Consider the following 26,690-nt stretch of genomic DNA (forward strand, 5'->3'; position numbering starts at 1 on the left):
GAGGCTAGAGCTGCTACAGCATCTAGCTGTAGGGAAGCTACGGCTAAGAGAAGAATCTTTAGGAAACTTATCACTATGAAAGTCAGAACAAAAGGATACAGCATAACTATGAGCTGGTAACATCAGCTGAGCTCTTGAATCATCATATGCCTAAGACTAGCCCTGGACAAACCATGAAACAATAAACTCCTGTCTTTATTTATTTTTTACTTCAATTAGTTTGAGACATCTTTTTCTCTTACAATCAAAAGTTATCTGCTAAAGTGACTAAAATATTATTTTGGGCTACATCTTCCCCTTGCTCATTTCCAACAAACACATTTTCTTCTTTTCTCCAAATCCTTTATTTTAGATTCAGCGGGTACCTGTGCAGGTTTGTTATGATGGTATATTGCATGATGCCAAAGTTTGAGGGTACGATTGAACCCACCACCCAGGTAGCAAGCATAGTACCCAATAGGTAGTTTTTCAACACTTGCTTCCCCCACCCTATACCCCCTTATAGTCCACAGTGTCTCTTGTTCCCATGTTTATGTCCATGTGTACCCAATGTTTAGCTCCCACTTATAAGTGAGAAGATGTGGTATTTTGTTTTCTGTTTTTGCCCAACAAATACATTTTCCAATGAAAATGATGAAGCCAGAAAGTATGAAATACATTGATTTAACAATTAGAACTGTTCTAATTATAATTGATACCGGTGCCTGTTTTCTTTTTATGATTGAGTAATGATCACAGATTTTTGCTATCAGATTTTGAGTTTGAATCCTGCCTGTATGATCTTAGGAGACTTTTCCTAATCTCAGTGTATGTCCTTACTTCAGTTTGCAAATAAGGATAATGAAAGCATTTATCCAATAGGGTTGTGTGGAGGATGAAATAATACAGGGCAAATGTCTTAGCCAAGTGACTGGCACTTAGTAAGTCCTCAAATCTTCACTATGATATTAATTGAAAGCCTAGCATTCACAATCTCACTGGTTTATCAGTTCTTTTTTCTGGTTGCTTTTTAGTGACTTAAATCAGAGATAAATAAGATTGGTGTCTCACTGGGTTAATATTTTTTCTGGAGAGAGTTAACTTGTGTGGCACAGGCCATCTCTTTATTGAATTAGCAAAGAACTACATTGGATTTAAGATTATCTGGGGCTGAGGCTAATATCAAATACTACTCTATGTTTGTAGTTCCTTGGCTACAAGCCTACATATGGTAATTGCTGTTTAATATGAATTTTTATTTTTAACCCTTACATATAGTAAGGGTTAATTGCTATTTAATATGAGTTTTTATTTTTAACCCTTCCCTATTTATAGTCATGCTTTGCTTAAGGACCAAGATATATTCTGAGAAATGTGTCATTAGGTGATTTTTGTCATTGTGTGTACCTCATAGAGTGTACGTAAAACCTAGATGGTAGAGCCTATTACACCTAGGCTACAAACCTATACTGGATGTTACTGTACTGAATACTACAGGCAATTGTAATGCAATGGTATTTGTGTATCTAAACATGTCTAAACATAGACAAGGTACAGTAAAAAATATGGTATTATAATCTTATGCGACCACTGTCATATATGTGATCTGTCATTGACCAAAAATGCCATTAAGCAGTGCACTACTGTACTTTCTCTTTACTTTAAAGTTGAATTCTTTATATGGGTTGAATGACTTTCTGACATAGCAAATAAAAAGCATGAGGAGAAGCATTATCTGTTAACAAAATTAACACTTAAAATCAGCAAAGTTTTAATGTTTCGTTCCAAGAAAAGCCTGTGGAAGATCGGTTCCACAACTGAGAGCTTTGGGCTGCTTCAGACATATGTCTGTGTGTACGCTGTGAAGGTGTTTCTCTTCACAGTTCCCCGCCCTCTAGTGGTAGTTACAATAATGCCATTTTGTAGTCCCTGTACAGGAAATGCCTCTTCTTACTTCAGTTACCAGAATCCTTTTACAGGAAGTTAGGTGTGGTCTTTGAAGGAGAATTTAAAAAAAAAAAAAAAAAAAAAGAAAGATTTTTTTTTTTTTAAAGCATGATGGAATTTTAGCTGCAGTCTTCTTGGTGCCAGCTTATCAATCCCAAACTCTGGGTGTAAAAGATTCTACAGGGGTAATGTTTTAATATTCTTATTATGCTTATTCTCTGTGATGCTTCTCTACCTTTACAGTAGTAGAATCCTTGGGGAAATCTGCAGAGGGACCACTTTCATTTTGAAGCTGCTGGCTGCATGTTTTAGCATGTCTCTTCTATTAGAGAATCCAGGCATGGCAGTTTCCTCCCCCAGTGTGCAAGGACCATCTTCATGCCTATGTCTGTCGCTAGGCATGAGGGTCTCTAGGAATGGGTGAAAAAAATGAGGGATGTTTTGGAGGCACTATAATACTGGGGAGGGCAGTCTGCTAGCTGGTAGCTGAAAGGTCCTGGTTTACTTCAACATTTTTTTTAAATAAAACTGTGCAGTAGTTTTTGTTATTTTAGGTTTCCCTCTGTTTTATCTGGTGTATGCTGCAGAAGTGAACTGCATAACACATTTCACTCTTAGAAAATGCATTTCATATATTTAAATGACAACTCTGACTCCTATAGTATGGGGGTGAAATAGATTGATTTTTTGAAAAGATGGAAAAAATAGATTAAGTGGCATTTAGGAGTCAAGATGTTGATTGTATTGTTTCAAATAGCATAGAAACTCCTGCCACTGGTTCAGAGGTAACATTTGGAATGACTGATGTGCTCTTTTGAGTTATCTACTTTAGTCTAGTGAAATATGATTTGAATACCAGTAAAAATCTATTTAGGTTATTGCAAAGACTCATATAATAAGAGTTTGCTTGAAAAGATAAACTATCATAAACTTATTATTTTTTCTCAAGTCCAAATTCTGATATGGACACTAAGACTGTGAGGCTACGTTTTTGTGAAATGGGCATAATTTGAGGAAATTGGCTATCTCTACAGTATTTCCTAAGGTACTGCAAATGTGTTAATTTAAGAAGCAATTACACTAGCTAGCAGCAGGTTGCTAAGCCAGGGGGTCCGAGCTACAGACCTCTGATGTGGATGACTTCCTGCCCGGTTTGGCAGGAGCTGGGTCCCTTCCTGTGCAGCTTCCGAGCAGTTGCAAACACAACCAGGCATCTTCTGCTCCTTCCCATTCCCTTTCTTTCAAGCAGGATCTACCTATGTTTCCATAGCCTGGCATTTTAGGATTTCCAGAGATTTTTACCCAGTGAATTGACTTGGAATAAACTCTTAAATGTGATAAAGTGAGCCAAAGGGCACGTGCAAAGACTTGGAGAGATATGTGCAAGATCCTCAGCTCAGGTTCTACAATTTAGTGTGATGTTTCATCTCTTGTTTTGGATCTCTGCTATTTTTTCAGAAAGAATGCTGAAAAAGATGGCTGCCAAAATATTCACACAAGTGAAACAGCAGGCACAAACCAGTATCCTCCATTTCTGAGCTCTGAATTGCATATTTTCCCACAAGTAGCACAATCACTTAAAACATTTTGGGAGTGGGAGATTACATTACCTCATAGACACCTACTGAATGTGAGAGATAGATCTCCATGCGAGCAAATGGATGCACATATGAGATTCCCTGAATACCAAATACAGCTTTTTTGAAAATATTATAGCTCTCTGGGTTTCTATGCTGTATCTCAGTGCTCAGTGTCATGTAACTGACACAATCACCTTTTATTCTAATGGTCATTGCTTTTTTTCCCTCCCTGTTTCTGTAGCACTTTCTTATGCAAGGAGCTAAACAGTGATTAAAGGAGCAGGATGAAAAGATGGCACAGTCAGTGCTGGTACCGCCAGGACCTGACAGCTTCCGCTTCTTTACCAGGGAATCCCTTGCTGCTATTGAACAACGCATTGCAGAAGAGAAAGCTAAGAGACCCAAACAGGAACGCAAGGATGAGGATGATGAAAATGGCCCAAAGCCAAACAGTGACTTGGAAGCAGGAAAATCTCTTCCATTTATTTATGGAGACATTCCTCCAGAGATGGTGTCAGTGCCCCTGGAGGATCTGGACCCCTTCTATATCAATAAGAAAGTGAGTTCTTAGTCAAGTTGCCTTCACTGCCTATTTACTAATTGGTTCTGGGCTAGTCCCAGGGATGATGGTGAAGAAGGCTTGCCTCCTTCCCTCTGTCTAAAGTATCACTAAGATGCTGGATGGGCCTGACCGTGTAATGGACCAATGATCCTAGAAGTCTTTTGGAAGCACTCATTTGAACCTGCATTTGTGAGACAGGCAGAGAACTGGTGAGGCATCCTCCAGCGTGGGAATTAAGGAAGGACAAAAGCCTATTCACCTTCTTGAATACAAATTATATGCTTAAACCAGTGTAAATTGACCCTGATTCCCTAATAATGTTGAGAAGCAAAAACTCTAAACTAGGAGTCTATTTAAATTTTATTTTTTATATTTGCAGGAGTAGTATCTAAATTCCTCTTTATAGTCTCTAGCTCTCCATAAGTCACTTTGATCTTCAGTGGGTTTAATTATTCCTTTATACCATACTTTCTCCTTTCTATTGCTCTCCACAGAAGGAATAATAGCAGGTGACTTGTAGGTGCCAAATAAGATTCTGAGCAAAGAACACACCTGGAAAACCTTGAAGTTCTCATGAGAAAATTTTCTAACCAAAAAAAAATCAAAGCCTCAATTTTGTGCTTTATGTGAATTATAAATGCGGTTTTAAAATACTTACATTAAAACTTGATAAAGATGCTAAGAATTCCTATGGCATTGATCACAAATTTTCTTAATAATCCTCATGTCATTTATCAAATTTAGGAAAGTTTATAGTGCTCAGAAAAAAAAGCATCTATCTTCATGTCATATGATGGTAATTATTATGTTATACACTATTTTACAGGGCAATATTTATAAATAACGGTTTTACTTTTCTCTTAAAATATTCTTAATATATATTCTAAGTTTTGTTTTATGTGTTGTGTTTTCTTTTTCAGACGTTTATAGTATTGAATAAAGGGAAAGCAATCTCTCGATTCAGTGCCACCCCTGCCCTTTACATTTTAACTCCCTTCAACCCTATTAGAAAATTAGCTATTAAGATTTTGGTACATTCATATCCTTTTTCAAATCGTCACTTAATATGATTTTCTTCTTTGACCAAGTTATTGAGCTACACATTTTCCAAAATATCTGTGGTTGGCAATGTTATGTGTTCTTTCTTTTTCTTTCCTTTTACTCAATCGTTAGCATGTTGCAAAATGAGATCACAGGTAAGTGAATTACTTTTCCCCGTCTTCTAAGTGTTTCATCTCTACCCAACTCACTATTACTTCTTTCTTCTCTTTTCTTCTCCCTTATGAATTGCTTGCCACATCCCAAGCCTTTCTCATTAATTTTGACCGTATTACCAGACTTTCCTCCTGTAAGTCTTCAATTTACAATGTTAGGTAAGGGAGTAAACTCCATGAGCTAATTTTCTTTACTGCTTTTACATTTGGAAAATAAATATACATAATCTGAATTACAATTTTGTATGTTTTTGGTCTGAATTTTATGACTTTCTTCTATTTTAGCATTTAAAAGCTTTGAGTTAGTAAGCGTTTACAATTGTGTCTGTAGGTATAACACCCTTTCAAATACTTTTCCAAATTTGTTTCGCAACAGCCTTCTTATTGATCTTTTGCTTTCTATTCTTTTCCTTTCTTTTTCTTTTTATCACTTGTTCCTATGTTTTATTGAAGTCACAAGTCTTGCTACAATTATCCCTCTCCAAAGGATTAATGTCTATCTATCCATATACATTCTCATTTTATTTTTTATACTCCTTATTGAAGCACCTGCTTTCCAAAAATGAGATTGATGACATCTTGGTAGGAGATGGCAATTTGATTGATTCCTTGAAATTAAATAGAGTAGTTGGAAATGAGAGATTTTATTCTAGGCCATAAACAAGTCTTGTTGACAGCCAGTCTTGGGAATGCCAATGAAGCAAAGGCTTGGAAGACTGAAGCTGTGTGGGGCAGGGGCATTTACACGAAGAACACAGAAGTCATGGGAGGAGGAGTGATACGCTTCAGGAATCAGAGGTAAGGCAGGGGAACTGAAATTAAGCAAATCCTCAGATTAGGACAGCATGTTATTTCTTCTTCAGAAAGAATCGTTGCTTGGAATTCCATAATGTGGTTAGCCCAGGGCCTGGTATTAAGGCTTTCAGTATAAATATTCTCCACCTTTAGCAGGCCTAGAAAATATTTGAATTAGATAAGGTATGGAACTAAATTAAGTAGGGAATTCAGGAAATCGGATAAGCCTGGTACAGGGTACTTATGTCATTTCTGGGTGGAGGGGATGTAAAGCATGTCCCTAGACTTGCCTCCCAGTATGGCAAATGTTGTCTTTAGAAGTGTAACATTCTGTAAAGTCTCCTTTTAACCTCTAGGTTGTTCCTCTTCCCCAGTTTAGGTGGATATCAACATCTTTTATTTGATGTTTATGTTTCATGTTTTAAGATGTCCTAGTTTCTTGGCATTACCTTAAGCAATAATGTTTTCTTACCTCTCTCTGTTTTCCAAATAAGAGAACCCAGTAGCATGTGGAGAAAAAGATGTCTTTGAGTTAGCATTAGAAATAAATAATAAAGTTGGAATTTATATTTGGGTCTCATGATTATAAATTATGATCTATTATTATGTTTTAAGCATTTGTAATCTGTGCAGTGAATAAATATCTGCATAAGCTATTCATTATATTTTAAAATAATTGTATGTTCCTTATGCAAACATAATTTATATATAAAATTACGTGGAAAATTCTAGCCTAGAACTAGACTTCTGTTCCTAGTAGACATTGGGAAAATATTCATTAAATAAATAAGTGACTAGTAAGTCAGAGATTAGAGAATCAGATACAAAACAAGTGAAAAAATAAGTTTGAATGGATCAGAAAAAATCTTTCTTGTCGTGTATCTGAATGATGAGATGGAGTTAAGAAAACCCAATATATTTGTTTTTTACAAAAGCAGATTTTTGTTTTAAAACTTTTGTAATAGACCATGGAAAATCTCATGAAAACTATGGTCCCCACTTGAAAAAAAAAATCCTAGGAGATTATGAATCCCCATTTAAAACTCCCTGGAAAAGAGACTCCTGGTGGTAGAGGGTAAGGGCAGTTTAAGAAATTCTGATCAGAGAATATGAGTACTAAGGACACAGTTTGTGCCAGGACCTCTCTAGATATCCAGATACAACTTGAATCTGTGGGCTTGTATTTGCTTCCTCGGGGAAAGAACTCACCCTCCAGAGGCTGAAGTCATTGGGAGGCCTGAGGAGATGCAGGTTGAAACGTGAAGCCAGCCAGGCAAATCTATTAAGGTATGCCAAGTTGAGCTGTTGATTCTCTGAGAAGTTTACAGATGACTTAGAGTCACAAATTTATTCCAATGTAGAAAATTAGATTTTAAAAAGTCTCTAATTTCCTGACTTAAAGTGTTATATTTCAGATGTCTCACCTTGGAGCAGAGATATAACAAAAGGCAGTGAGGCTAATAGTCTAAGATACATGAATCCTTCCATGTTTTGGTGATGCTGGTGCAATTGATCAAATAGCCCAGTAAACTTAGAGGTATATAGATGCTGTAGTTAGTAACTGATTTTCACAATAATTTTGTCCTTTATTCCTCTTGTTGCAAACCCTAGACTTAAATCCTGATTTTCTGACTTCAAGTACAGTGTCCTTTACTGTAAGTTAAAAATGCTTGGAGAGATGGTCATGGTTGTTTGGCCACAGTTGGGAGGTCATTTTATATTTATTACCACTAGTTTATAAACCAACAAGAAGCCATTCATGTTAAATAAGTTTGTATTTTAAACTTGGACTAATACCTCTATTTCAAACAAAAACCTTGACTTGTTTCTCAAAGAGCTGCTATCTATTAGGAGCTATTGTGTATCAAATTAGCTTTTTTAAAAATTTATTTTGGCTGAATGAGAAATTATGCTTGTGATATTTTTACCAGGGTGCATTCTGAAAACTGAAAATTCTTTTGATGTGCCTAGTGTCTTATTTGATATTTAAATAAAACATGATTTATTTCCTAGATAACAAACAAGTTAAAAATAATCTATGTTCCTAAAGTTCCCTACCAAGGTTTTAAATGTGTTTCCTGTCAGCTTTTATTATTTTAAGTTAATATATGCACACTCCTCTAATTTATTTTGCATTTGTTACTCATTTGTTCATTTGCAAGTACTTACTGAGTATCTACCATGTGGTAGATATTCTTGTAAGCATTGGGATGCAACATTGAACAAAATGAAGTTCCTACTCTCATGTAGTTACATTCATGTGAGTGTGTGTGTGTGTTTGGAAGAAGAAAGACAATAAACGAATACCTCGATTGGGAGCTAGTGATAAGTGTTACTAAGAAAAATAAATTAGTGTCAAAGGGAGGAGTGACAAGGTGTTGTTTTAGATTGTATGGCCAGTAAAATCCTTTCTGAAAAGGTACCAGTTGAGCAGAGATCCGAAGGAAGCAAAAGAATGAGATATGGGAATCTAGGGATAAAGTCAGTTCAAGGAGAACAGCAAGTATGGAGGTAAAGTCTGAAGGTGGGGGTGCAACTAGTATGTTTAAGAATCAGCAAGGAGACCTGAGTGGCTGGAGCAGAGTGGGAAAGGCAGGAAGTGAGGGGATGACATCAGTGGGAGTGAAGGTCAGGGGCTAAAGTTGTAGGCGAGGTGCAGTGGGTCATTGTGAGGACACCACATTTACTCTGAATGAGACTCCAGGAGGGTTTTCAGTAGCAGGATATCATGACCTTACTCACATATTTAAAAGATCCCTCTGGCTGCTTCATGGAGAATAGACTGCATAAGGGGAAAGAGTGGAAGCAAGGAGACTGGGACCGACTGTCATTATGAAGGCAAGAGAGCATGGTGGCTTGGAGTATGGTGGAAACAATGAGGATGGTAAAATGTCATCAAATTTTGAGGTATTTTGCAGAAGAGCTGACAGGATTTGCTGAGCAATTGGTTGTGGTGTATAGGAGGAAGGCAGGGACTAAGGATGATTCCAAGCATTTAGTCTGGTCAAGAAAGAAAAATGGAGTTGTGTTGACTGAGCTTGGGGCAACTTGAGCGAACCAATTTGGTGGGTAAGATCAAGATCTTGGTTTTGAACATGTTATGTTTGAGACACCTATTAGACATCATTGGAGGAGTTGAGGAGTTAGGTGGCTGTGCAAATCTGGAGTTCAGAAAAGGGCTGGGCTGGAGGTGTTCAACTTTGGGAGCTGTCAGTGTACAGCTGGTATTTAAAGTCATGACATGGGACTAGGCTGCCAAAGAGCTGAGACCCTCCCTCCAAATCACACTAGTAATGCTGAACTACCTATCATTTGAAAATGGTAGGAAAATGGAAAACATAGGTTTTGGTATCAGAAAACGTAGATTCAAACCCTATCTCTAAAATTTACTTTTTAGCTATATGACCTTAGTCCGAGTTACTCCAATTCTTTCGAATCTCAGTTTCTCTATCTGCAAAATTATAATCACAGCTTAGACATTAATAATGATAAAATGTATGACAAGTATCTAGCACCAGATCCCATGCTAGTACTTAGTAGGTACTCAATAAAGGATATCTATGACAGTAATAGGTAAAATTCTAGCAGCAACTGCTGTAAGATTAGCAAAAAGGAAACTCTCATATTGCTTAAGGAATTGCACAAAGAACTTTATAGAAATCCCTACTCTGACTCTGCAAACAAAATCTTTATATAGCACCAGAGTTTAGACCTGCAAGTGACCCAAACAATGTGGTCAGTTCTGTCTCATTTTGTAGATGAGTTCACTGAAACCCAGAGATATTTAGTTTTTTCTAAGGCTACATTTTCTATCAGTGGCAGAGCTAAAACTTCAGACCAGGTTTTTTGATTCTTGGCTCTTTGCATTTTGCATCCAATAGAAAACAAATGATTTTTAAACCCTCGGATTTAATATACTTGGGACATTGCCAGTGTTCTTGTTTTATGCATTTCAAAGGTGCTTCTTAGTTGCTCCAACTTACTAATTCATTAAATAGTGTCCATACTGAGATATAAAATATCATGGTTTTCCATGAAAAGAAATATACAGGTTTATATGAAAGCAGATGACACAACAATTTCTCTTTCTTTTGTTTTCAATGCTCATATGTTATCATTTAGTTATCCACTGGCAAATAGGAGTTTGTTCATATTAAAATTAAAGAATCCAATATTTTATACTGTATATGTGACATTTACTCGATTTTTCTGCTGGCTCAGAAATATGCACTGGTATGCAGAAAAAGACCTATTCTTTTCTACTTCAAATTATCCATTTTTACATTAGAAAACCTCTAACATCAGGCTATCTTCTAGTTTATATATAGGTTAAAAACTTCTCTGCAACTTCTCTGGATATTATACATTATTACAAAGTCTCTGAACAGAGCATAATGTCTTTTCCTTCCTATAGAATAACAAAGAAATGTCCTATAATTTTATACTCAATAAATGAGTTATTAATGGTAAGAAACCAATAATTATTATCTTAGTGGATAATGACTGTATACTGTAAGAAAAGTATTATCCACATTTATATGAGAAAACTGAGCCTCAAAGAATTAAACAAATTGCTGAAGCCCACGTGGCTGGTAAGGGATGTATCTGACCATGGTTCATTGCTCTAAATCTCATGGTGCTTCATCCTTGCTCCACGGAGACAGGGGTGGGCGTGCCAGTGTTATGATGATCCAGGCTCCATGTCAAGGGCTACTTAAACAATTTTCACTAAAAACTTGAAGAAGTGTTTCTTCATAATATACACAAAGGAAATATTTTACATTTGCCAACTCGTAGGTTAGTATCAATCAACAGGTTAACCCACTTTTATTTATACCTGGCATAAAGAAATTAATAGATTAAAAAACATCTTTGTCCCCTCATATTATAAAAGGTTTATCTGCCTCTATTTTATTTTACATTGCAAAGTTCTTAAAGCAATATTGTTCCAGGATACATTGTTCTTTTGAAAAATGTACTCTATGACTTGGATTATACATTTAAAAAATAATATAGGATGTATGCATTTTGCTACTAGTTTGAGCCTTTTGAAATCTGCTTTGATGTGGAGTTTCTATACTTTTTTGATGCATGGCATCACCAATGCAAAAACCATACCTACATTAAATACTTTTGTATTTGAGTTTTTGTTATTTGAGTTTTTGTTTTTGTTTTTGTTTTTGTTTTGAGACTGATTCTCGCTCTGTCGCCCAGGCTGGAGTGCAGCAGCGCAATCTCGGCTCACTGCAAGCTCCGCCTTCTGGGTTCACGCCATTCTCCTGCCTCAGCCTCCGGAGTAGCTGGGACTACAGGCGCCCGCCACCACGCCCGGCTGATTTTTTGTATTTTTAGTAGAGACGGTATTTCACCGTGTTAGCCAGGGTGGTCTCGATCTCCTGACCTCGTGATCCGCCCGCCTCGGCCTCCCAAAGTGCTGGGATTACAGGCGTGAGTCACCGCGCCTGGCCATATTTGAGTATTTTAAAGATCATCTGAAACTATTTCAGTCACTCACCAGAATCCAGGAATTTGTAAAGTATGTGACTGATGAAATAAATTAACAATGATTTAGAAACTTAGTGAATTTTAAGCCTTTCTATTTAGAGATACCTATCAAACCACAAGCGTAAAAACTTGACCCTAGTTATCTACTATTTTTCTATTAAAAGCAAAATTGTTCTTTTTATGTATCAGAATTTTTAACTTAAGTGTATACTTTTATTAAAATGATAGCCATGAAATAAGGAAAATGCCTGTTTTTGACTTATTATCAGTGACTAATTAGAAAATAATTATTTCTCTTGTTAATGTTGAAATATATATTTTACTTTTTTATATATAACTAAATTATATCACTATAAAGAGTAAGTTTTTAAGTGTCATAAAACCATTGCCGAGTCCATAATGCAGCATAATCGCATAAGGCTGTTAATTTCGACCTTATATTTTTCTTATATTTTTACCCTCAAAAAATGTAGAAACTTGTGTAAACAATATGTATATATATTTTAGACAGAGTCTCACTCTGTCACCCAGGCTGGAGTGCAATGGCGTGATCTTGGCTCACTGCTACCTCTGCCTCCTGGGTTCAAGTGATTCCCCTGCCTTAGCCTCCTGATTAGCTGGGATTACAGGCATCCGTCATGCCTGGCTAATTTTTGTATTTTTAGTAGAGACAGAGTTTCACCATTTTACCCAGGCTGGTCTCAAACTCCTAACCTCAAGTGATCTGCCTGCCTCAGCCTCCTGAAATGCTGAGATTATAGGCGAGAGCCATGGCACCTGGCCAACAATATATTTGAAGACAAACTTTATGCTATATTTTTAAATAATTTATCAAAAATTGTTTTTAAAAACTCCATTTAGTAACAAATGAATTGCAAAATTAATTTCATTAAATGGTCAACTGACACTGTGAAATAGCAAGGCTATAATGGTGAATAGTATAGACATGATTCCTGTCCTCATGACGCTCAGAGAGTAGTTGAGAAGATCATCATTAAAATTTGTCATTAGAGAAACTATATAAGGGCTGCTGGGGTATATAACTGGCAATAGGTCAATCTGAGTACTAAAGAAAAAGAGAGGTGACATTTCCAAGACCCTAAAGTCAGAAACAGCATATAAAACATTCATAACATTTGACAACCTAAAATAATTACAGTATTATCCAAATGGGGATAATGCAATGAAGAGAAAAGAAAATGAAACTGGAGAAGTAGACAGGGGTCAGACCTCCTAGCGTCTTGACTCTGTGTTAAGACATTTGATCATCATCCTAAGAGTAATAGAAAGCTACCAAAATGATGCATATTACATTTACAATGGTCGTGTTAGCACAGTATGCAGAATGGATTAAATGGAGCCAAACATGAATTTGGAAACATCAGTTTAGAGGAGACTGCAATAATCTAGATGGACTATTAGATTTGATGCTAGTCTTGACAGACACTTGGACCATGCAGTGATATGGGGATGGAAAAAAGTAACTGAATCCAGAGATAGCAGGCAGAATTGACAATATTTGATGGTTAATTAGATGTGAACGTTTAAGGAGAGACAGCAATCTAAGATTTCTCATAGGTCTCTGGCTATATTATGCACATTTTATAAGACACAGAGACGTCAAAGGAGTAAGTAATTAGCAGGAATGGAGGGGTAGATTAAAAGATACTTTTCAAAAGTTCAGTTTTAGAATTCAAAATTTGAAGTGTTGATAAGATATGTAAGTACAGATGTCATATGGACAATCAAGTATGTGGAATTCAGAAGAGTGGTCTCGCTTGGAGAGAAGTATCTGAGAATGGTGGGTACATAATGGTTATGTTTGTTGAGCAATGTTTGTTGATGGACTACACTAGGATGAGGAGAGTAGAAGAGAGGTAGATGGCTTACATACCTTATGTCTTTCTTTTCAAAAAGAAAAATGCCACATTTCAAAGAATACAGAGAAATTGGTTCCCTGAGGCATGAAGAAGCCAGGGAATTGGAACCTCCTGAAAGCAGAGGGAAGATAACTTAATGCTAAGGGGAGGAACCATCCTTGTTGAATGCTGCTTAGAAAGCATGTCAAATATAAACTCAAATTATCCTTTTGTTTTTAGTGACAAAACGTGAAGATGTTGCCATCTTTAGAAAGAAAAGCTGGTAGGCTGAATATGTGATAGATATATAAGAAAAGGAAAGATAAACAGCTCTTTCAAAAAGTTTGGCCATGATATGGAAAAGGGAGATAAGGCTGTAGTAGTTAAGGAGGGTTGTGAGTCATAGGAGAGAAATATCCTTTCCCCTATGCCAGGACAAGGGAGACGTAAGCAAGTTTGTGTTGCTGGGAAAAAGCCAGTAAGGTGGGAGCCATTAAGAATAAGAAAAGAGAGAGATAAGAGATTGCTGAAGTCTTCTGGAATGGGGAAGGTGTCCAGAATACCAGTGGAGGGATTGGAAACCTCCCCACTGTAACAGGAAGGAGGAAAGGATTGGTCTCAATGTGGAGAAGTTTGTTGATTTGGGGGTGGGAAGTGGAGGCGGGGCATTGTGATGCTGTCTCTTCTCTGTAAAGTAGAAAATAAGTTTTCAGCTTGAAATGGAGCCGGAAGAAAGAAGAGGGTTGGAAGCTGGAGGAAAGTGGAGAATATCTGAAATTTTTCTTTGCAGAGAGTGGGAGATGGAGCCTAGTGGGAAAATACAGGACTGTGTTGAGGACCACTGAGGTTTGTGACCATAAATTTAGAATGGTGCCAATCTGCCACGGGGTGTTATTTTTCCCCAGTGGGGCTCAGCAGACCAACAAGCACAGGGGACCCTCTAGTTTTATATACCAATAGCAAGTCATTCTTTATTTAATTTAGTTTTTTGTTTGTTATAGCAATAAAGAAAAATTGTGTTTCTTTGAAATGGTATTTTGTGTGTGTGTGTGTGTGTGTTCTCTAGATTATAGTGCCCTCACGTGGCTGATGCACATCATTTACTTATGAGTGTTTTCATATGGATGAAAAAACTGAGAATTAAGCATAGGCCTTACAGCACAGCTACTAAAATTAAAAAATAATAATTATTATTGTTTTGACTAAAACCAGTACTAGATGCAAATGAACTTTCTTTCTAGATCAACACAACATTGTCCAGTTGTAATAGTGTTGATATTTCATTATGTGTAAGTAATGTGATCATTTATAGTAAAAACATTAGGAGTGAGAAAAGATATGAAGAGCACGTATTTCCTCTCTGGAATTTCTATAATCGTGTCCAGATTCACAATGATAAAGAGTGCCACTTTACATAATGGCAACTAAATCTTTATTATGCTTTTTATTAAATATGAAAGTCATTACTATTATCTGAGTACTGAATATTTTCTTAAATAGTTGTTTTGGTTTTTGTCTTTTGCTGTTTTTTAATGTCAAGGAAAGTGAAAAGACAAAGTGGGATAGGGTGAAACCAACCCAATATTTGTAATAAACTGTGTTCTGTATGATCCAGGAAGCAATTCATTGAGCATCTATTATGCACTAGGGCCATTAAGTTGAAGGAGACTTACATATTTTAACAAATTTGATCTTCATAGCAATCCTGTTACATGATTACTTTTTCTTACTTTTATAACCAAGTCAATTGAGATTCAGGGAACTTAATAAGTAATTTTGCCTTAGTTACAAACCCCAGAAATGCCAGTGCTAATACCCACCATCTTCTCTCATAGTTCAGGATTTTATGAGCAATTACAGTATATTATACCCTCTGTTTAGAAAGAACCTTATTACAAGACATTCCACCAGGGTAACTTTTAGAATGATGTTATAATACATTTAATTAATTACTTGAATTGTCTTGTTGAATTTTTGCCAGGGTTTACATACATGCTGAACTTGCAGTTTTAATGTTCAGTTGAGTCTGTCATTAAGAAAATTTAAGTTGATAAATTATTCAATGATGAACTAATTTCTTTGCATTTAATCTTTTTAATTGCTAAAGGTACCTAAATAGCCTCAAAATAGTTGATGGCTTGGCCTGAAGACAAGATCTAAATATGAGATTGTTGAGTTATAGAAATGGCAAAAAAAAAGGGTCAATAATAGAATAATAAGCAACAAAATAATAGTAAGCACTAAAGTTTTAAACTTCATGGTGGTGAAGGCATGGTAGTGCATAAAAGTAAGATTTTTCCATTGAACTTTGTCTTCCTTGACGATATTCTACTTTATTCAATATGCTCATTATGTGCACGATTCTTACCAACTGTGTATTTATGACCATGAGTAACCCTCCAGACTGGACAAAGAATGTGGAGTAAGTATAAATATTTTTCAATATTGACCTCCCTTTATGTTTCATATTGTGCTTTTAACACCTTGAGACCTCCTCAATTTCTTTAACAAATCATGCTAGCTACTGTTAACCAGACCCTGATTCAAATTCATTTCTGTCACTAAATGTCTTCTAGGACAAAGCTTGTAGTGGGCTCACTTAGTTGTGTAAATTACTGCAGTAGTTTGACTGCTATTATCTGCAGCCCTTTATCTTCTTTGTGAGTCTTATGTTCTTTTGAAGATCACCAGTGATTTACTAATATCTACTGATAAAAAGTATACCTAGTTTTTATGTTCCTTTTTTAATGACTACCACAGTTCTGTGTTACTAGTATATGTTTGATGGCTTTTAATGGTGCATATTTTATGAAATACAAATGCTTCACTCATTTTTGGATTAATACCTATTTGCTCAAATCAGACTGAATGCCAGTGTATTTCAGATTATGTCTTCATATAGAGCCACATTATTTGGATCCTTTAAATTAATTAATGTGGAAAATGCAATATACATTTATTTACAGTCAATGAGAACGTCTTTTGGAATTTAATGTTTCTTTTTTGACGTAAGCGCCACCTAAACTCTATATCGTAGGGGGACCAACCTGGAAGTGTCTAATTTTTGTTTGCTGTTTATGTCATCTTTAAGATATGTACATGTAAATTAACCACTAGATTTTTAATGTGAGCTTGGCTATTTTCTCTCAGGTATACCTTTACAGGAATTTATACTTTTGAATCACTTATTAAAATACTTGCAAGGGGCTTTTGTTTAGAAGATTTCACATTTTTACGGGATCCATGGAATTGGTTGGATTTCACAGTCATTACTTTTGCGTAAGTATCTTAATACATTTTCTATCCTGGAAGAGTAAATCACTGGTGGGAGCCTATACTATATTTTCCTTGGTGGCTTGCCTTGACAGACCAAGCATTTTTCTTAGTAATCATAGTTTTCTTCCAATCAAATTATCCAGTTTGGAGAAATTAGGAACTATCATAGTAAATTACATGGCTTTGGTTTCAATTAGCACTGTAAAGTAATAAAGTTTCCCAAATAACAGAGATTATGATTGATGACAATGCCATTTTCCTCTTAATTGGGAAAGCTGATGGCGACACTCATGAAATTAAAAAGGTCTTGATGAAAGACCAAGGAAGACGTAGATTTCCCTAAATTCTGAATAACTCTGATTTAATTCTACAGGTATGTAACAGAATTTGTAAACCTAGGCAATGTTTCAGCTCTTCGAACTTTCAGAGTCTTGAGAGCTTTGAAAACTATTTCTGTAATTCCAGGTAAGAAGAAAATGGTATAAGGTGGTAGGCCCCTTATATCTCCAACTGTTTCTTGTGTTCTGTCATTGTGTTTGTGTGTGAACCCCCTATTACAGATATGTGACAGAGTTTGTGGACCTGGGCAATGTCTCAGCGTTGAGAACATTCAGAGTTCTCCGAGCATTGAAAACAATTTCAGTCATTCCAGGTGAGAGCTAGGTTAAACACCGAGGCTGACTTTAGCTACAGTGGTGCTACAATCACAGCTTTTGTGCAGAAGCCTTGTTGCTAGTTGCATATTGCAAATAGATATGTAAAAAAGCAAGAATTGGTACATCATTTTTTGGATGGATTCGATTCTTTGCTTTTTACTCGTTGCTTTCTTTAAAACTATTCTAAATCAGCCTTTGAGTTTAACAAGTGTTGCATGAGGCATTTGCAGTAACAGGCTACATGGTTTGCATCCTATAACATCAAGCTTTCCGCATAGAAGCTAAACTAAGAGACATTCAGACTGATGCAAATTTGACAGTTTAGGCCCAAAACTGGCAATCTTTTAAGCTGCAGATAAATGAAAGAGCAAGGGATAGCATGAGTGCTGCATGGGGCTCAGATTTCAGATGTCTTCCTTTTTTTAACCCATACTCAAGCTTGCAGAATTCACAAATATATAACCTCATAATTCATCGACTTCAAGATTTCTTACTATTCACATAGTAAGAAAAGTCTATTCACATAGACTTTTCTAAAACCAATAAGGGGTTAGGGAGTAAGACATCTGCAAATAAAAGCAAAATATTTACACAAGGTTGATGTTTAAGCATGAATAACAAAATCATTCTTTTGCTCTAAAGAGTGTTTGGAAATACACATTTGGTTCATTTCCATTCACAGTTTTCTAATGAACATACAAGTTCTGCTTTCATTCATTTTCACCAGCTAGCAGGCTTTTCATGAAAATGTTATTCAATCACAAACATTAAACTAATATTGTTGGCATTCTGCATGACATTTTTATTTTCCAGGACAAGCTCATGATATTTTTGCCGGTAAAATAGCTGTTGAGTAGTATATTTAAATTCCCCCTTCTGATTTTGTTTGTAGGCCTGAAGACCATTGTGGGGGCCCTGATCCAGTCAGTGAAGAAGCTTTCTGATGTCATGATCTTGACTGTGTTCTGTCTAAGCGTGTTTGCGCTAATAGGATTGCAGTTGTTCATGGGCAACCTACGAAATAAATGTTTGCAATGGCCTCCAGATAATTCTTCCTTTGAAATAAATATCACTTCCTTCTTTAACAATTCATTGGATGGGAATGGTACTACTTTCAATAGGACAGTGAGCATATTTAACTGGGATGAATATATTGAGGATAAAAGTAAGATATACTCTATAAACCATTAAGTTGTTTAGTTCTCTAAATATTAAATATTATATATAATGGAAATTATCTCAATTTAGATGTGAATCAAGTGACTTAGACTAATTTAAGATGATTTAATACATATAAAAGAGATATCAAATGATACCTTATTCTATTTTTCTTGTCTGTCCATTGATACAGTAAAAGTTCTCATTTGAAAATGTGTTGTCTTATACTCATGTTGAAAGTAATTTCATATTATGCCATATTAAAAAATGTTTATTTGGTAGACATTAATCAGGTTTTTCAGTCATTTTAATAAATAAGTCAGTAGTTTGAACTATTCAGTGTATTCTACTGTAATGTGTTAAGAAGACTGAGGGGAAATAATTTGGCCCTATTTGGTTGATGCAACATATGTTTTGAGTACATATGCTATATCTGAAAATAGAGAAACCATTTATCAAGATGAAATAAGAATTTGTGTGCTCCTCAGAAGGTTAAGTAACCCTGATTTAGCCATTCACTTATTCATATTCTAATTAGTCCCTTTAGTGTCATCATTGTATTGTAGTTACCAGTTTAGTTTGATTATATTTAAGGTATGAACATCAGAATAAGCTTATGCCATATACTTCAGCATGATTTCTTAACATTGAGCCCAGCCCCTCTGTCATTTTTCATATGTGTGTGCATGTTTGTATGTGAATATAAAAATACGTATGTTTGCATGTGTGTGCATGTTTTCTGAGATCATCTTTGCAACTTACTGAAGTTATATGTCATGCCTTAAAAATAAAAACTAGATAGCTCTCCATAGCTTACAAATAAAAACTAGATATACTCAGACAACATATCTCTCCAAAGAAACAAGTTTATTTTCTTCATTTGAAAGGCAGAAATCAAGCAAAAATTTCAAATAAAACACTTATTTACAGTATCATAAGAGGGAATAAATACCTAATCCCACTTCTCACAGGAAATTAAGTTAAAAATGGCGGGAAAAAATGTCTGAATCTATTTTGAGCCTGGGGAGAAAAGTATATGTAAGGTAAAATTTATTTGCATGAAAACACCTAGAAACAACAAGGCTTTCTTCTTTCTTACTTTTTGTGCCCAGCAATAGACTGGCAGCTCTTTCTTAATGTATCCCATGCAATTTGAGCTTATATTTGCAATGAATGCTGATATAAGAATGTTATCATAGTAATTCCTTCTGAACATTTTTCTTTTTAACATAGATTTGCTAACCATTTGTATAATCAGAAATGTTATATATTGATATTTGTTCAATATTGTGAAAAATCTCTTTAGCCATATATATTTATTAGTTTATCCATCTCATTATGATTGAAAACATTTGTGAGCTTTGCCACCTAAACAGGGTGGCTGAAGTGTTTTACAGGCTTTTAATGATTCTTTCTATTCCTTTCTCTTTAAATAGGTCACTTTTATTTTTTAGAGGGGCAAAATGATGCTCTGCTTTGTGGCAACAGCTCAGATGCAGGGTAAGTGATGCTTCCTACTGAGTTTCAGTCCACACTGCTCCATCAGTGTCAATAACCTGCCACCTCCCACTCATCCAGTCCCACTCACTCCTCACTCAAAACCCTCCATAAATTCTACTTCACGGTGACTCTCAGAATAGCCAGGATAAGTGTAGATTCTCACCTCTTTCACACAGTCATTTACTGCAATTATTTTTCTATGCTAGGTCACATCTAATCTTCCAAATTAGTTCAATGTAAAATAGAGAATAAAGCAGTATAATATGCATCTGAAGCTTAATAGAATTCTTAAGCACATACTTTTTATAAGTGTCATATTTTATATATACTAATGTGTTCTCCATAGCTTAAAATGTAAGATCTCTGAAAATAATGTTAATATCTGAGACATGGGGAGTATTTAGCATATTTTAGCAAAGTGGTTAAAAACATAAACTGGAGAGTCTGCATAGAGTCAGACTTTGACTCCATCATATAATCTCACTTCTTCTTGCCTTCGTTTCCTCATATGACAAATGGGTATAATAATAGGGTTTTTGTGATGATGAAGTGGATTAATAAATGTATAGCTATTTAGATCGCTCAATAAGTGCTTGTAATTGTTATTATTGGGATCATGCAAATGTTTGCTATTAAGAAACATGGAGCTAAATCCTAGGAAAATTTAAAAACACAGTTAATTTTCTTTATTTAGCAAGATTTTAGAGCCACACACAAAAGTCTAATGCACTTTCTTTGGACGATGATACTGTGGACATTAGTAGCTAATACCTGTAGCAAAATTCCCAGTGATAATAGGCTTTCCATTTGGCTCCTACGATCAGTGCTATGCTGCCTTTATCTTCAGTTTCCAATGATAAGTAAATCAATTGATTTTCATTCCTTGTTCGTACTGTACTAAATGCGTTACATACAGTATCTTCTTCAATGTTTGCAAATTTGTGAGACAGATTCTCTTATTAGCCCATTCTCACATGCGAGGTGCCTGAAGATTAGCAAGTTAAGTAACTTGCCCAAGATCGTTCAGCTCAGAAGTGTCAGGCAAGACATTGAAGCCAGGTCTGCTTGATCTTCAAGGTCCTCCTATGACATTTTTACCACACAGTGTCATTCACTCCTTGCAGCATGCCCCACCTATCCTTTTCTCACTTCTTTACCCTGTTCCCACACTTACACACATTTCTGCCTCAAGACATCCTCAGTGAAAATCAACTTTTTCCTTACAGACTTTTTTACCTGTCCTTAAGTCCCAGAAGATATTAATCATGATATGATTGCTTTTATATGGAGACATGATAAATATAATAATGACAATTATGAATCACAGAGGAATCCACAAAGTAGACCTAATAGATTCTGTTATTATATAAATCAGTCCACTTAGTGCTGAGTTAAGTACTGGGTAAGGTGAGAGAAATCGGCTTTTTTCTAGTGCCTGTATAAAACAGACATTGGCATATATTAAAACAGGAAAACCAATTAGCAGACTTGCCGTTATTGACTTCCTTTCTTTCCTCTAACCCAATTACAGCCAGTGTCCTGAAGGATACATCTGTGTGAAGGCTGGTAGAAACCCCAACTATGGCTACACGAGCTTTGACACCTTTAGTTGGGCCTTTTTGTCCTTATTTCGTCTCATGACTCAAGACTTCTGGGAAAACCTTTATCAACTGGTGAGAACAGATAAAATCATTTTTCTGAGAATCATAAAACACCGAACTCAAGAGAATTGCTGTAGAATATTTTATTACTTAGAGTGTAAGTTTGTAACATCCTATATAAAATTTATTAAAATCTCTCTTCCATTTTGCAGACACTACGTGCTGCTGGGAAAACGTACATGATATTTTTTGTGCTGGTCATTTTCTTGGGCTCATTCTATCTTATAAATTTGATCTTGGCTGTGGTGGCCATGGCCTATGAGGAACAGAATCAGGCCACATTGGAAGAGGCTGAACAGAAGGAAGCTGAATTTCAGCAGATGCTCGAACAGTTGAAAAAGCAACAAGAAGAAGCTCAGGTATAGTGAACAAGCATACGGTCCTTTGTTTTTCTTTATCTAAATTCTTTAACCTAAATGGTGAGGTCAGTGGCAAGGTAGTTGACATTAGAAATAGGTCATATGTGTTTGGTAAGTGCTAGGAGCCTGTTTGGTTATTAAGAAGTTATTACTTTATTGCAATGATCTCTGTCAATAGTGTCAATAGTAATGGCATCAAAAAATGGATAATTATAATTGCTTTACTGACATTTTTTTCTCCCTTGTGACTCCTTGAGGAAATTAACGATTAACAAAGGCCTCATGTACTCAAACTTGCAGAGTAGATAAACCTACATGTCCTCAGTTGAAGTATTTTCTTAGGGGAAGAGGAATTCAGTTACACTTGCTTCTTCACTGCAGTATCACCAGAGGTGGTAAGGGTCAGAAAACAAGAATCAAACTAAGAAAATTATTTCATTGAGTCTGGAAAGGCAAAGGCTTATTCAATGTTTGTTCTCTTTTATATAAAGTGTACAAATGCAAGTTTGTGGGTTACATCAGTAAATCACTAGTGTGTAAACATATTAAAACATTAGCACGCTCTGCCTCCTACTCTACAAATCCGTTAATTTGGACTTGACAAGCCTTCAAAATAAGGCAAGAATTTCTCTAATTATATTTGCTTGACTTAATGGCATTAACTAATCCAATTGCCTATTTTTGTCTTTTCTTGTATGTTGAATACAATTCCCTTTTATTACCGAGTATTCCTAAATATGTAATAAAGGTCAAAGTATATTGCTGTAATAGCAACAAAACTACTGTTATACTTTACAAGTTCATGCAGATGCCATGATCTAGGATTCTCAAATAAACACTCTGTATTATGTCTTTGCTGTGCATTTCTTAGTGAAATACCCAATTTAAATCACGGAGAAAAATGTCATTAAAATAAAATACTTGACTGAATTACATTTAATAATTCAGACTAGCACTAAATTTCTTTATTGTGTGAAAATGGAATCAAAGGCAAATGTCTACCAGGTTTAAATAGGAAGCCTTTAATTCCCATATTATTTCCTTCTTAAAATATTGTTTGAATTATAGAACATGTTATTATGATCTTTAAGTGTCTTGCTCATATTATTAGATAATTAGATATCATAGTGTGAGGACAGAGCTTGAAGGTTCTCATAAAAGTCGTATGTATCATCTTCCATATGAATGCCCATTTTACTCTTTGATTGGTCTAATAACAATGTACTGTTTTCTAAAACATAGAATAAAATGGAGAATTGTTTTTCAAGATTATCTTCATGATATTGAAGCTCAATTAAGCAGTAACATGATAATTACTTTTTAAGTTTATATGCAACTTCCACATACTTTGCGCCCTTCTAGGCGGCAGCTGCAGCCGCATCTGCTGAATCAAGAGACTTCAGTGGTGCTGGTGGGATAGGAGTTTTTTCAGAGAGTTCTTCAGTAGCATCTAAGTTGAGCTCCAAAAGTGAAAAAGAGCTGAAAAACAGAAGAAAGAAAAAGAAACAGAAAGAACAGTCTGGAGAAGAAGAGAAAAATGACAGAGTCCGAAAATCGGAATCTGAAGACAGCATAAGAAGAAAAGGTTTCCGTTTTTCCTTGGAAGGAAGTAGGCTGACATATGAAAAGAGATTTTCTTCTCCACACCAGGTAAAAATATTAAATTACATGAATTGTGTTCTCATAAATTTTTTTAAAGAATATGCCAGAATTTAATGGAGAGAAAACTGCCTTCCACCTGGATGGCACAATGCTTTCAGAGTAGTGATGATTATCAAGTGTTTTGGCTATCACTTCAGAGAATTTGTGAGTTTTGCAACTTTTTGGAATCCCAGGAAGGAAATTTTAGATCCCTCTGGGTTTGGAAAAATTTGAGGTTTTGAGGTTTTCTTAAAGACTGAAAAATCTTGGAGAAATTTTCCACATCAGGAATTATCAGCAGATGGTTCCCATCTCTTCTTAACTATTGTGCGTGGATCTAGTGAACTTTGGGTTTTCTGAGTGACAAATTCCCAGAAGTGGACCAGAGACTCTTTTAGGCCACCTGTGGGGTTGTTCCCATAAGGTGCAAACATCACTTGCCAAGTGCATTCTTCATGCCTTTGTTTCAAAGGGGACTGAAACAAAATATCTCTAAAAGTAGCCAAAACTCTCAGATAGGCAGGTACTGAGGGAGATTTATGACACGAAATAAAAAGTGGTGTTTAGTTGTACTTGATTATCTGTGTTTCATGTTAAACATGGGACTTGCATTTGAAGAATACTGTGATTTATAAACTGCAACAAATATTCACTGGATGCCTCTGCCTTTTGTACTCATGCAAGTTGTTGAAATTTTAAAATTTAGAATCTTAATTGTCTTTGAAATTACCAAGAGAATTCACAGGAATACACAGTACCTCAGAAGACATTTTCACCAGGAGTGAAACCTTAATACCTATACAGTAACAATAACAATTACAACAACAACATTGATAATGGCTAATATTTATACATTGTGTTGTTATTTGCAATATTAATGCATTAAGCCTTTCACTGCAACCCTAGGTAAGTTCTAATTTAATTAATATCCCCAATTTTTATATGTGAAGAGAAGCAGGGGGCTGCATTCTTTGTTGAGTACCTATTTTATGCTTGGCATTCTTTCTACATTCTCATAATTAATGCTAACAGTTCTGTAGAATAGTACTATTTTCATTACTATAATGAAAAAGCTATTTTGGATCAGTAAAGTTAAATAGTTGCACAATGTCATATAGCAATAGAAAAAGTTATTATGATCTTTGAGTGTCTTGTTCATATTAGGGTTGTTGGTATTCAAATTTTGCCTGGTAATGAAAACCTTAAAGTTTCCACTTTATCAAGTTGCCTATGAAGAATGCCTTTAAAAACTGATAAGGAAATTTACAATATAACTTTATTTAAAATACACAATGGCATTATACTTTCTCTTTTACCTTTTTATAATATAGACAAGCTCACATAACCTCACATGTGATATATATAAATTTTTGTAGGTCAGCCTTATTCATTTCAAATCCAAATAACATCATAAGATTGCATACTTGGGGATTAATTCAAATTTAACATAGGATCTTTAAATATCAAAATTTACTTGGTCTCTTTCATTTTGTTGTCACAATCATGATTCCATTAGTAGAAACATTAATCAATAAATAGGAATCCTTTAAAAGGCAAACCCCCTGTTTACAGTATTAGTCATTCTGAAAAGGAAGGAAGAAAAAGAAAGGGAGGGAGGGAGGGGGGAGAGAGAGAGAGAGGAAAAAAAGGAGCAAAGGAGGGAGGAAGATAGAATATTTTTGCCTACATTTTTACCTAAGTTTGTCTGAATTTTTGCCTAAAGTTGTCTAAGTTTTGGCCAAAATTTGCCTAAATTTTGGCCTAGATTTGAAACTTCATATCAACTTCATATCAAACACATACCACAGAGATTCTCTTCAATTTGCCTTATTTCTAATTGAATAAAACTAATTCTAGGCAAAATAGTGAAGCCTGATAAGGCTAGGCTCTGTCCTTCCTTTTTCTGTACATTTTGTTCATAGATATGATATTCTTCCAGCAGCCTCTTCTTCATACCTCTACATACCTCCATTTCCCAGCTAGTTGGGTATTATAAGCAATCACTGACTTAGAAGACATGGCATGGCTGGCTCATATTGATACTTGTTTCTTAAGCAGTCTCTATATAAAAATAGAGTTAAAGACTTTATTTTGCTTGATAAAGAAATAGTCAAACAAATGTCTAAGAGGATGGAGAGGGAGACAGAAAAAGACAGAGGGAAAGGGAAAGAAAGAGAAAGAGAGAGGGGGGAAAGGAGAAAAGGAAGAAGAGAGGAGAGACAGAAAACCCTGAAATCACACAAACCCCACTAGGCAAGCCCTGAAAGTAATACTGAAAATGTCAAACCAGATAGAAGTACTTAATCTTGGTATAGCAATGGAGGGCCCATCGTGTCTGTTAGATTTTTAAGAGTTTGAGACCCCAAAATATTAGGAATTATTGTTTTGTGATGACATGATTGTGTTGGTAACCATCTCTGTGTTTGTATTGAAAAACTATACAATGCAAGCCTTTACTGCAAGATTATAATTTCTTTAGTAGAGTAAGTGGAAATATGAATTGTTTCTCAGACTCTGATTTGACTTGTTAGTGTGGTAAAGAGGGGAGAAGAAAGTCAAGAATGTAATCTCTAAACAAGTTTCAAGATAATCTGGATTTTTTTGAAACCTTTATAAGGTACAATTGACCTTAAATTATTACTTTATTATTTATTTGTGATAAGCTAGGAGTTTAGGAGTTTTGCCTTTTAAAGATTGGTTTGGTATGGGGAATATTTCTTACTGGCCATCTTTTTTGTGTGTTACAGCATTTGATTACTATGCATTTATGTAATGAATGTCAGCAAAAGAAGTTGATGCTAACGGATGGGGCACAATCATTTCTCATATAGCTGTCACATGTAAACTACGTTTTTGTATAGCTTAATTCATCCATGATCCTTGAGAAACATGCAAACTTATAACTTATTTTCTTCCAACCCTTCTATGGCTCCAGCTGAATGGGGTACTGGCAGTTAAAATATAAACTCTTACTAAAAGCGATAGAAACATTCTTCAT

At 35.4% G+C, this 26,690-nt stretch overlaps 1 protein-coding gene across 3 annotated transcripts in view; it reads left to right on the forward strand.

Annotated features, from left to right (window-relative positions):
* Positions 1 to 26,690, forward strand: part of SCN2A (sodium voltage-gated channel alpha subunit 2) — a 152,032-nt gene that overhangs the window by 52,368 nt on the left and 72,974 nt on the right. Inside the window, exons 1-11 of one of the 3 annotated variants that reach the window (XM_063595424.1) lie at positions 1,731 to 2,111; positions 3,748 to 4,065; positions 4,989 to 5,106; positions 15,773 to 15,863; positions 16,592 to 16,720; positions 17,091 to 17,182; positions 18,266 to 18,538; positions 19,968 to 20,031; positions 21,563 to 21,704; positions 21,845 to 22,051; positions 23,414 to 23,701. In XM_063595424.1, the coding sequence (XP_063451494.1) occupies positions 3,799 to 4,065; positions 4,989 to 5,106; positions 15,773 to 15,863; positions 16,592 to 16,720; positions 17,091 to 17,182; positions 18,266 to 18,538; positions 19,968 to 20,031; positions 21,563 to 21,704; positions 21,845 to 22,051; positions 23,414 to 23,701 (1,671 nt within the window). In that variant the 5' untranslated portion in view covers positions 1,731 to 2,111; positions 3,748 to 3,798. Of the gene's footprint in view, positions 1 to 1,730; positions 2,112 to 3,747; positions 4,066 to 4,988; positions 5,107 to 15,772; positions 15,864 to 16,591; positions 16,721 to 17,090; positions 17,183 to 17,277; positions 17,370 to 18,265; positions 18,539 to 19,967; positions 20,032 to 21,562; positions 21,705 to 21,844; positions 22,052 to 23,413; positions 23,702 to 26,690 lie in introns of those variants that run through there. The other 2 variants (XM_055108683.2, XM_055108684.2) reach the window with 2 other exon arrangements.

This window comes from Pan paniscus, chromosome 13 (genome assembly GCF_029289425.2).
Source record: "Pan paniscus chromosome 13, NHGRI_mPanPan1-v2.0_pri, whole genome shotgun sequence".
In the NCBI taxonomy this organism is placed as follows: Eukaryota; Metazoa; Chordata; class Mammalia; order Primates; family Hominidae; genus Pan; species Pan paniscus.